Source organism: Triticum dicoccoides, chromosome 2A (assembly GCF_002162155.2).
Source record: "Triticum dicoccoides isolate Atlit2015 ecotype Zavitan chromosome 2A, WEW_v2.0, whole genome shotgun sequence".
In the NCBI taxonomy this organism is placed as follows: Eukaryota; Viridiplantae; Streptophyta; class Magnoliopsida; order Poales; family Poaceae; genus Triticum; species Triticum dicoccoides.
The window spans coordinates 70,829,017-70,839,986 of record NC_041382.1 but is presented as its reverse complement, the minus strand read 5'-3'; the positions used below and the strand labels follow the sequence as shown (position 1 = coordinate 70,839,986).

Sequence of the window (10,970 nt, the reverse complement as noted above, 5' to 3'; positions counted from 1 at the left end):
GAGCTCCTTATGTAACATTCACCAACATACTGTAGAGCTTATTGCAAAGGCAAGGCTCGTATTGAAGGACATTGTACCATTAGCGACTTGACAAGCCGCGCACCAAAACCGTCATGGTAATCATCGCCGATGGACTGGCTGGCGCTCTCGCTCGATGGATCTTCTCGCCAATGGGTGTCTTGGCTGGTGCAAGTATGGTACTCAGAACTCAAAAGTAGCGCATGAGAGGTCATCTTTGCCCTCTTTATTATTGTTCTATTGTAATGACACACCCGAATTAGAGATATATGCGATAATGGGAGATATGACTTTGGCTCTTCAAAATGGTCTAACCTTCCAGTCTGGTGCAATCGGATTTCGTTGGAGCTCTAGTTGCTCTGTGCGATGCTTCTCTCGTCAGATCACCGCATGATCACCTCATCAATGAAATCAAAGATGTTCATGGATGAACACGAGTTTGTTTCGGTCAAAATATCTTCATAGAATATATAGATGTTCACATTGGCTTACTCGTATGGCCCGCGGTACCCCTTTGGTTAGAGCAGGGACTTGCTCATTCATCATCTTGTAATAGCAGATTATAACCCTTTCCCTCAAACTATGAAAGAAAAAAAAAACTCCTTTATTCCCCGAAATCAAACACGATTTGCTTCATAAGGTAGGAGTGAAAGGTCTATTGCTTTTGTAAATCAGTTTCCTTAAAACATGGAATAAATGAGTGTGCTTATCTTCGAGCAGTTATAAAAAGTTCAGAAAATATAAACAAGAAATATGTGTAGCTTTTTTTCAACTACTAGAAATATTGGTAGTCAGAGAGATGGGCCGTGGCCCTCACGCGTGCGGTTCGGAAACTCCAAAATACTGCAGCTTCTCGCGTGTGCGGCTTGGTTTCTTCTTTTCTTCGTCTCTAAGAAAAAAAAGAGATTTGGAAACTCCAAAATAAAAAGAATCCCCGCAGCCTCCTCCTATCTCCTCCTCGCGCACACGCCAAGCGACCGAATCGCCGCCGCAGCCGCCTAGGGCTTCGCCGCCGTCGCAGATCCCTACTTCCGGCCGTCTGCTGCGGGTCCTCCGTGTTCGTGGCTGCTGTGCCGGCGCCGACAGAAATTTCCCTGCCGTCAGGTATCGCTCCCAGCACAGTCGTCTTTCGCTTTGGGGGTCGATCGAGTTTTCCCTTGTCGGCCGCAGATTGGTACGGGTGCGGTGACCATGCTGCTGCTACTTTTTCGCTGGTTGTGCTACTCGTAGGGCTCTCGGCTGGGTCGAATTTCAGCACAGATCCTAGTTTTTTGCTCAACAAGAATCGATGAGCCTAATTGAAGTAGTAGATGGGTTGGAGCAAGCTACATCCGTTTGGTTCCTACGAGGATTTAATCAGCTGGCGACGCAGTGTTTAGCATCGGCCTACGGTGCAAAATTTGTTAGATTTGTTCCCTGTGTGATTTTTATTTGCCCAGTAAAAATCAGGTTAGTGTTGGCACCGAGGGGAAAATAGGCGATAAGCAAAGATTGATGACATGGCCGTGGAGTTACCCAGTTTGGTGCGTGCCAAGAAGGAAGTCCTGTTTTTAGACCTGATCTTGTAGTTACTTTGGTGCCTGCCCAGAATAGCAGTGTGCACATGTGGCAGGTACAGTAAGCCTTAGCCAATCCTGGTAGCTCGCTTGGTGCTGGAAAAGGAATAAGCAGGTTGTGAGATTCCTGACAGCTCTTTGTGTGTGGATTAAATTGGTGATATGTGCTAGCTGGGTAGTAATAAATATTCAGCTAAACAAATTTGGACTTTACTATATCTATATACACCGATGTACATAGACATATTTCTCTGGAGCCCTAAGAAACACGGATACTGCCAACGAATCCGAATCGGATACGGTATACAGAGAAGTATTTCTCTGGAGCGCTAATAACACAGATACTTACCAACGAATCCAAATCGGATACGGTATACATAGAAATATTTCTCTGGAGCGCTAAGAAACAGGGATACTACCAACGAATCCGTATCGGATACGGTATATATAGAAATATTTCTCTGGACCACAAGTTCTAGTACAGAGTTTACCGTATTAGTATTTACATAAGTTAGACAGTGTTGGAATGAATTTGCTGCTTCTGTATGTGTGTTTGGGGGGTAATTTCTTCAAATGCTAATTTTGTTTAAAAGTTGCCATTTAGGAAGATATATTGATACGATACATGGTTGTGATTCCTGATGTTTTGAACAGATTTTGTGAGTGTTCGAGCTTCTGCAATGGGTGGAAGCAACTATGATGACGACTGGGTGTTGCCCAGTGCTGACATCACTCTTGTTCTTGTTGGAAAACTTGGCTATGGCAAGAGTGCAACTGGCAATAGTATCCTTGGACGGGAAGCATTTGTATCAGAATACTCTCATGCCAGTGTGACAAACACTTGTCAGATGGGAAGCACCATGCTGACGGATGGCCGCACCATCAATGTTATTGATACACCAGGTAAGAGTGTTTTGGATCTTTTGAATTTGCTTATTTTATTTTGTTTCTCCAATGAGGATGTTTTGAACCTACGATGTCTATATAGTATGTTGCTTCTTGTGTACGAAACGATCTCAATTTTTTTTCCTGGTTATGCTAAGTTGTTTGATGTAGTATCTTTGGATGTTTGGCCTTCATCCACTCATCCTTTGTTTAATAACATCTAATAGAGAAGCCATCTGCTGCACTTCTTAACAAAACAAAAGTACCGTAGCACCCTTAGTGTGTGGTGTTCTGTTTGCCATCCCACGTCCTCCCATCCACAATTTCCTGAGTATCCATGATTTCCACTATTTTTGTAGGAGTTGCAAAATATGTCGTATTTTATGGTTTTGCTATTTATAGGTTGTGTTGTTTATTTTTGCTATTTATAGGTTGTGTTGTTTATTCTAATCCTATGTCAATTTTTGTGGCCATGGATTTGTACTGAGACTCCGCTACATGATTAGATGATTATCCTCTTAGTTCCATAGCAATGCACGGGCATTCAGCTAGTTGATCTTGAATAGAGGATTCAAAGTTTTGTAATTAAACGGTGAATCTCATTTTGTGAATTACAAATTTATTGCTCCTTATTTTGACTTTTAAGTTATCACAATTGGAGTGTTGGATGTTGTATTGGGAACGCCACTGAAATGTAGGAGAGCAAGATATTTGAATTGCACATGCATGTTTTATATTTTGCAGCTGTAACGTCACATGTCTTAACATATTCATCCATCTTCCTTCATTTCTTTCATGCATGTAGGTGAAAGCAGCTTCGTAAAGAAAACAATATTTTTCCTAAATAAAGATAAAGAAATGCTAATCATGTTTGTAGGAAAATGTTCATGTATTTTTGTAATGTGGAAACTAGGGAACCGGTAAATTTATCTTCCTTGCTGCAAAACTGATCGCGCTATTTTTTCCTTAGGTCATCATATTTATTTTGTTTTGCTAATCATCCATTTCATTGACTTGATAGGATTATTTGACATGACCGTAACTCCTGAGGATGCTGGCAAAGAAATTGTTAAGTGCATGAACATGGCTAAAGATGGGATACATGCTGTGTTGATGGTTTTTTCTGCTACGTCTCGATTTTCTCGAGAAGATTCTAGTACAATTGAGACTATCAAAGTGTTTTTTGGAGAGAAAATCGTTGATCACTTGGTCTTAGTTTTCACTTATGGAGATTTAGTTGGTGAAAATTTATTGAAGAACATGTTAAGTAATGCCCCAGACTATCTGCAGGTATATACTTTTTTACCTTCCATTGCCAAACTTGAGATGTGCAGGGCTCTTGAATCATATGAGCTTGAGTGCAAATAGTTACATTTGTATGTTCTGTCTACAGAAAGTTGTTCAGCTATGCAAAAATAGAGTGGTTCTTTTTGATAACAAGACCAAGGACCCTAGGATTCGAACTAAGCAGCTCGAAACGTTGCTTGATGTGGTTGATTCTGTTAGTGCAAATAATGGAGGAAACCCATTTACAGATCAAATGCTCACTCGCCTTAAGGTAATGTTGAAATATAGTTTGTGATTCTCATCTCTAGCTTTTATTTTGTAATTCTTATGCTTATCTCATCTTGTAGGAGGTGCATGATAGAGAGAAGGAGGTTCATGATGCTCTCGGATATTCAGAGGACCAAATATCTGAATTGAAGAAGGAGATCCACAGAACTCGGGATGAACAGCTTGCAAACATTACTGCCATGGTAACAGATACTATTTTATCTCTAAAAATAACCTCACATTTAGTTATGTTACTTTTAGTTAAAATCTTGTTCCAGAAACTTATCCCCTTCTTTACAAGGCATAGCTGCATATGTTCCATTACATGTATTTCTAATGATGCTATATTAGTTGACAGTACTTCTAATGAAGTTATATTTATAGAACTATATTTATGCGACTTCCCTTTTTACAAGTTATATATATTTTTAGAGAAGGGTATTGAAAACCCCATCCTCTGTGTCATCGCGATGCACACAGCCATACTTCCCTTTCTACATAAGTTGATATTTTACGAAACAGGCGTGTGTTTAGTTGTTGGAAAAAGTACTAGGACATACCTGTAGTTCTGTTTACACATCCAGCTTTGTTTGGACATTTTGGAGATTGTTTTAACTTTACCAGAACTATCTAAATAGCTGCCTATTTACATGCATGTGTTTCCAAGTTAGAAACTGCATTGACTCTGTGACATAACCGTAGGTGGAGGAAAAGCTGAATATCACGGTGGAGAAGCTGCAAGTTCAACTCATGGAAGAACAGAATGCAAGGCTGGAAGCAGAGAGGGTGGCGGCGGAGGCCAGGCTGAAATCCGACGAGGAGATCCGCAAGCTCAAGGAGAGGCTCGAGAAGGCTCAGGAGGAAAACGAGGAGTTCCGGAGGCTGGCGGCGAACAAGTGCGCCATTCTGTAAACAGTAGTCTCTTGGGAAAGAGTTGTCGGATGTCTTGTTAATAGGAGGGGGTGAACTTAAGTCTGTCTAGTAGCAACAGATATACTGTACTTGGTTGCATCGTCTCGTATATTGGTAGAACTTGAATGCTTGGGGAGTCGGATAACTATATGTTAGTGACAGTTATACTTGTCGTCTCGTATATTAGTAGCACTTGCGACTTGCGAGTATCATCTGGCAATCTTTTTTGGTTTTGTTTCTGGGCGCTGCATCTCTATCTAGAATGCTCCGTGGGAAGGTTTTTCTAGCCAATGGGTTTATGCTTGGATGTTTAGTTTGTCTGATCGTTTTTAATTAGGTTAACTCTCCCTTGTAACCCTCGTACTGGTGCCAGATTCTTTTCAACTGCATGGGGAGCGAAGGCTGCTCACCTCGGCCCGCTTCTCGTAGAGGCGGAGACGGGCTGGAAAGAGGGCGACGTGTGAGGTTTCCGCGTGGGTTTTCGTTGAGATATTTCGAGTTTTTTCGGATGTCGGGCTTTGGTTACGATTTCGACTTATCTGCTCCCTCCCCATGCTTTTCCCATCCGTGCTCCTACTTCATTTTACAGTTTCTTTTTTCTTTTTAATCTAGTCATCTTTCCTCCTGATTTTAAAGAGGTGGGGCCGAATCTTATTTTGTTTTAATCAAATCAAACCACGTACATGAAAGCACAGATGAGCGCACGCGCGGGAAGCAGGCAAGCCTCGATCTTTGTGTGTGCTCTATTTTTGTGGCAGCTGTTAACCAGTTTGGCTGATTTGGTTCAGCCCGACGGTGGGCGAAGCTTGGTATAGGCTCGCACAAGAACCATTCAAGGTTTTTTTTTAAACGGTGGTTAAGTGAGCACAACGGAGTTGGCCAATTAATCAGCAAAAAACAAGGCAAAAACCTTACAACCTTGGCCACAACAAGCCAGACTCAGCACAGACCCGAACAAGCCAAACTCAACACAAAGTGCAAGCTCCAACCATCAATCTTGCTCATCAATGTCATCGCCATCATCAGCGTCATCAACTGAAGTGCCCTTGGCTCAGCGACTCTGGCTCCACATCTTAGCACCATCGGCATGTAAAAACACACACCGCCGTATCAAACCAAGCCAACCCAAACCAACACCTCCTAAACATTGCCACCCATGGTGAAGCAAGATTGACACAACACAGTCCATCGGCAACTTTGACTTCATCCACCACAAGGTCTCGGAGAAATATTATATCTTTACACCGCCCATCATGCGTCATTGTTAACACTTGTCATGCCCACGCCCAGTGGCGGAGCGTGAATCAAATATTAGAAGGGGCCAAATAAGTGTATATGACATAGAAAAGGCTAGGATGATCAGAGACGCCGGACAATTAGTAGAGCAATTAGCAGATAAGTAAGTCTATTTGGTAAATTTTCCTCTTGGAAGGGGGGGCCAGGGCCCGGAATTGTCCCCACTACGCTCCGCCACTGCCCACGCCAACTGTTGGGGTGGCATGTTAGCCATTTTGTCTCGTCAAAGTTGCATCTCAGTGGGAGATTTTTTTGCCCTAAGGGCAAGTGTTTCGAAAATTTAAATGTCCATCCAACAGCCGGGAAGAACGACAACAAAGGCTAAGTGGTGGTGGTCGCCAGAAATAGAGAAGGCATTTTTGTGGGTGCTTCGAGTATCACCTTTGTTGGTGTTATGAACACAGAAATCCTTCAAGCAATGGCATATACCGAGAGGCACTACCGCTAGCATATGATCTAATGGCAGCAAGGCAAAAAATGCTTGTGACTCTGAAGGAGTGATCAAGGCTATTCAGCAAGGATTTCAGACGCCATGTGTGGCAAACGAGTCCGCTTTCAGGCCTTTGTTGTGGTTTTTGTTCAAACCACGCCATTTATTTTGAAACAGAGGGAGTATATACTACTGTTTCTTGAATAAACGGGATACTTGAATTTTAAAAAGTTACTCCAAAAACTGTAGCAACTTTTCCCTTTTGTTAGAGTTTTCCTTCTCTCACTGACTTCACTGTCAGAGCGCTGACCCCTCACTTTATCGCCTCTCCCGCTGCGATTCTTACTCGGACTAACACCACATAAATGCACCATTTGGAACATAGGAACCAAAACGCCGGAATAGAAAAACTGTAAGAAATGAGATATCATGTAACCTAAATTCTTACAGCAATCCAAAACACAAGAATACACCAGACTTGCTATTTGGACACCACATAAGAAAAACGCAGCAATCCTAGATACATGAGAGAAAACATGAGGTCTTTCCCTCCAAAATTTCTTTGCATTGCCCTGTTCCATAGGAACCTTGGTGAGCCATTCCTTTGTTTCAAACGGCACAGTCAGAAAAAAATATGTAGGAATTCGATTCTCCAAAATTCCTTTGATATTCCGCTGTTTCAACTTTCACACGGGGTCTGAGAACGGAAACAAGTCATGACTGCAGCACATTACAACGCTACAACGAGTGAGAGATAGGGCTTCTGAACCACTTGGAACAAAGAGATTTTTTATTTTATTTTTTGAGAAGAACTTGGAACAAAGAGATATTCAGGGCGTTCATAAAAAAGCCAATTCCAATATCTAGGCCCTGGACAGGGCCCCCACCTAGTCCTGATTAGCAACTGATTTGCGGTTTATCTTGACTCAGGGCCATTTGGACCTCGAGTGAACAATAATACAGTAACAACTTTAGTGATGGGTTTGCTCAATTTGCAACAAAGTGGAACATTTAAGGATTATTCTCTTTATTAGATTGGATCTCACGAGTACTGTGTGAATAAACAACACTCACCTCGATTCATATACCACCTGCAATGGGTAGGGCTTTGGTAATTGACCACATATGAGCTCTAAGGGCTCGGTTTCAATACACAAACGTGTCTTCCTCAAAATCAAGATTAAATACTCCATACATACAAAGTACAGTACCACACAAAATCCATATTCACCAAAATTTTATCCTAACACCAGAAAACTGAGCAAGACCAGCAAGCATGCACAAAGTAATGCTACCAAAATCATGAAGGCAGCGAGGGGAGAGGCCGAAAGCGTGTCAACTGAGAGATTTATTAGACCAGTTAGGATATTTGCCTGCAAGAGAATGTAAATGTCAGTTTCTTTACACTGGCCACTTAAAGAGGTAGATATATCTGCTAAAATTTGACGATTCGGTCCTATTAGTCATAAGTTCCCATTTTTGCATCAGCAATAAGAATAACGAGTCATGATCTTACCACAATGAATACCCCAATCATATTTTGATTGAATGCTTCCTCAAGAACCAAATTCTTGTCATGTGAAATGGACCCCGCTAGTGTGAGAATAGATATAACCTGTCATTATAAAAGTACCCATCATGAACAGTGGAGTCTGAACATTTTTTTAGCAATTTCATACCTAGTAACAATACAATCGGTAAGTATTAGCATGCTCAAGTGTTGTTAGACCCTTCAGGCAACACCACAACAGGTATATTTAGTTGCGGCTGGAGCTAAAGGGCTTGGTGGCACCCTCTAGCTTTAGGTAATTTGCTTCTTTTCCTTTAGTGTTTGCCCCTTTTAGTAACCCGGATGGTTGTGCCCCTCATAATGCATTTGCTTAGTAAAACTCTTCTTCAAAATATATTGACATGGTACCCCCTTCGTCTGAAAATACTTGTCATCAAAATGGACAAAAAGGGATGTATGTAGAACTAAAATACGTCTAGATACGTCCTCTTTTATTCATTTTGATGACAAGTATTTCCGGACGGAGGGAGTACTTCTTCATGATCCCAGAAAGAGAATGTAACTAAGTAGCATGCATTCGAAGATGAGAAGTGTGTGCATCTTTCCATTTTCCAGGCTCTAATATCAGATTCAGACCATCATTAAAATATTAAAACCAGTTGGTGAACTATAAGTACAAAGGGTAAAGCTAAACTTTCAAACCTCATTTTTCAGCTAGTGCACATTATTTTCAGCTATGTTGCAGCTGGTGCACATTATTTTCAGTTGAAATTTGAATGTTATCCTCATTAGAGAAGATGAAACTATGCAATAAACACTATCCTTGCGCTTTTAGAGCCCACAATTGGGTAACAGAGGTACTATCAATTAAAGTACTACATATTATTCTTGTCTTCTGGATGTCCTAATCTGACAATGAACGCATGCTATATAAGTTTATAAAAGCGAGAAAGGAAATAAATACCTGAAAATTCTGGCCAAACACAAGCATAACATAGGCGAAGTTACATGCAAAATGAAATGCTTGAATCATTTTGCTCCAGAAAGTAGAAGAGGAAAGATAAGTTGCTGGAGTTACTTTGTCCCAATTTCGAGTGTAAAACTAGTTTGTAGTAACTGTAGCATTTCCTTTCACTAAAAAAAATAATGATTTGGGAAGCTAGTTTCTCCACATATCCATTCATGTTGGAAGAATCACATTGCATGAGTGGAAGATTTACATTTCAACAAATGCAACAAATGTTCTTACTTCAGTTTTACTTAGGCCAAACCTAAATACTATGAAAAATATATGTCATACTCCTACATTTAATCATGTTTAAACATAACATGTCCATTGAGATACTAAGAGCAGAGTACTGTGTTCTATATACCATAGGTTGCTGCTACATTGCATGGCTATCACAAAAATTCTTCAAAGATGAGTTTGCATTTTTAGTGTCAGTGTAAACAAAACCAAACATGTAGGTAGTTAGTACCCTACCATTCGTCGAGAAACTCTTTCAACATAGCTGTCAAGAATGATCGCCAAAATCCTATGAACATGCACCATCGGAGAAAATGTTAACAACCAAGAAACATTAGAACTCTTATTCATAGGTGTTCATGTTATCATTGCTTCCTACCAAAATGATGCCGCGAGAACCCAGACTTTTACCACTTGAGTGCTCCTGATATTTCCTTTTGAACTAAGGTTATGAAACAAAAAGTAACCCAGAGATACACCAATCAGGTACATACCCCAGTATCCTGTGGAAAGAGGGAGTTCATTAGATCGCATAGTGTGGTGCGTGGAAATCTACGATGCTGAATATTCAGATATAAAGTGACCTTGATAAATAACAACAGATAATCACCATATTGAAGTTCAGCAAAACAAAAAAGAATGATAGAAAGAGAGCGAGCTCTTCCTGGGATGAAGGAGTTGTGGGTACATGACTCCACCCAACAGGGTTCAAATTTTAGTGCTCACATTTAGACACATGTGTGCTCAGTTTCGAGCATGCATGTCTTTGTTGCAATCATGGCACACCTGGGTGTTCATTAGGCTTAACATGGACCCAAGTGCTTCTTCTCCATCACATTTGGGCCCAGTACTCTACATCTACAACCTTAACCATGGCTTCCGCTGCCACCTCCTGTTGTGCCTCATCACATCATTAAACGTAACGACGCATTGCCATTGCAACCCTGTTGAACCTAACACTCTCCTCCTCATATCGCCTAGCCAGACCTACCGGTGCCCAGAACTCTTATTGCAACCAGGAGTGACGGGGGGTGTGAAGCCATCCCTAACCAAGGAAACGTAAGCGCTGTTATTGCCAAAAGCGAGATTTGGCAGAAGAGAACTCATGACAGAGGAGAGCTTCAGCTAGACAAGAGAGATGAGGAATTGTCACGGCAGATGTCCTAACGAAAGGACTTAGTCGTAGGGCTATCACAACTAGGAAGCTTAAAGGGGTTAATCGGGACAAAGGACACGAGAGGTTTATACTGGTTCGGCCCCTTACGATGAAGGTAAGGCCTAGTCCAGTTGATGTTGTATTGCTAGGTTTTGATGACCAAGGAGCGAATCCGCTAGCTTGGCTATCGATCTGTTGATTCTTGTCCTAAGCCGCCGCTGGGTCGTCCCCTTATATACACGGGTTGACGCCTGGAGGCCTACAGAGTCCCGGCCGGCTCATAAAACATGTCCAGCTCGATGACTTCTTTTATATGCCTTTCTTTACAAGTCTTTCTTTACATATGGCGGTTTACAATATTGGGCTTTAAGCCGCCTCTGGGCTTAGGCCTTCTGCAAGTCTTAATA

The 10,970-nt window shown here is 41.5% G+C and overlaps 1 protein-coding gene and 1 pseudogene across 1 annotated transcript; one reads left to right on the top strand and one right to left on the bottom strand.

Moving 5' to 3' along the window:
* Nucleotides 1–937: 937 nt before the first annotated feature.
* On the top strand, nucleotides 938–5,137 carry LOC119353340 (immune-associated nucleotide-binding protein 9-like). Its single transcript, XM_037619940.1, has 6 exons — nucleotides 938–1,122; nucleotides 2,229–2,477; nucleotides 3,481–3,749; nucleotides 3,853–4,017; nucleotides 4,094–4,216; nucleotides 4,716–5,137. Exons 2-6 carry the CDS (start codon nucleotides 2,255–2,257, stop codon nucleotides 4,923–4,925), a joined length of 990 nt encoding a protein of 329 aa, XP_037475837.1. The 5' UTR covers nucleotides 938–1,122; nucleotides 2,229–2,254; the 3' UTR covers nucleotides 4,926–5,137.
* Nucleotides 5,138–7,878: 2,741 nt separating this feature from the next.
* Nucleotides 7,879–10,970, bottom strand: part of LOC119357618 — a 52,529-nt pseudogene continuing 49,437 nt past the window's right edge.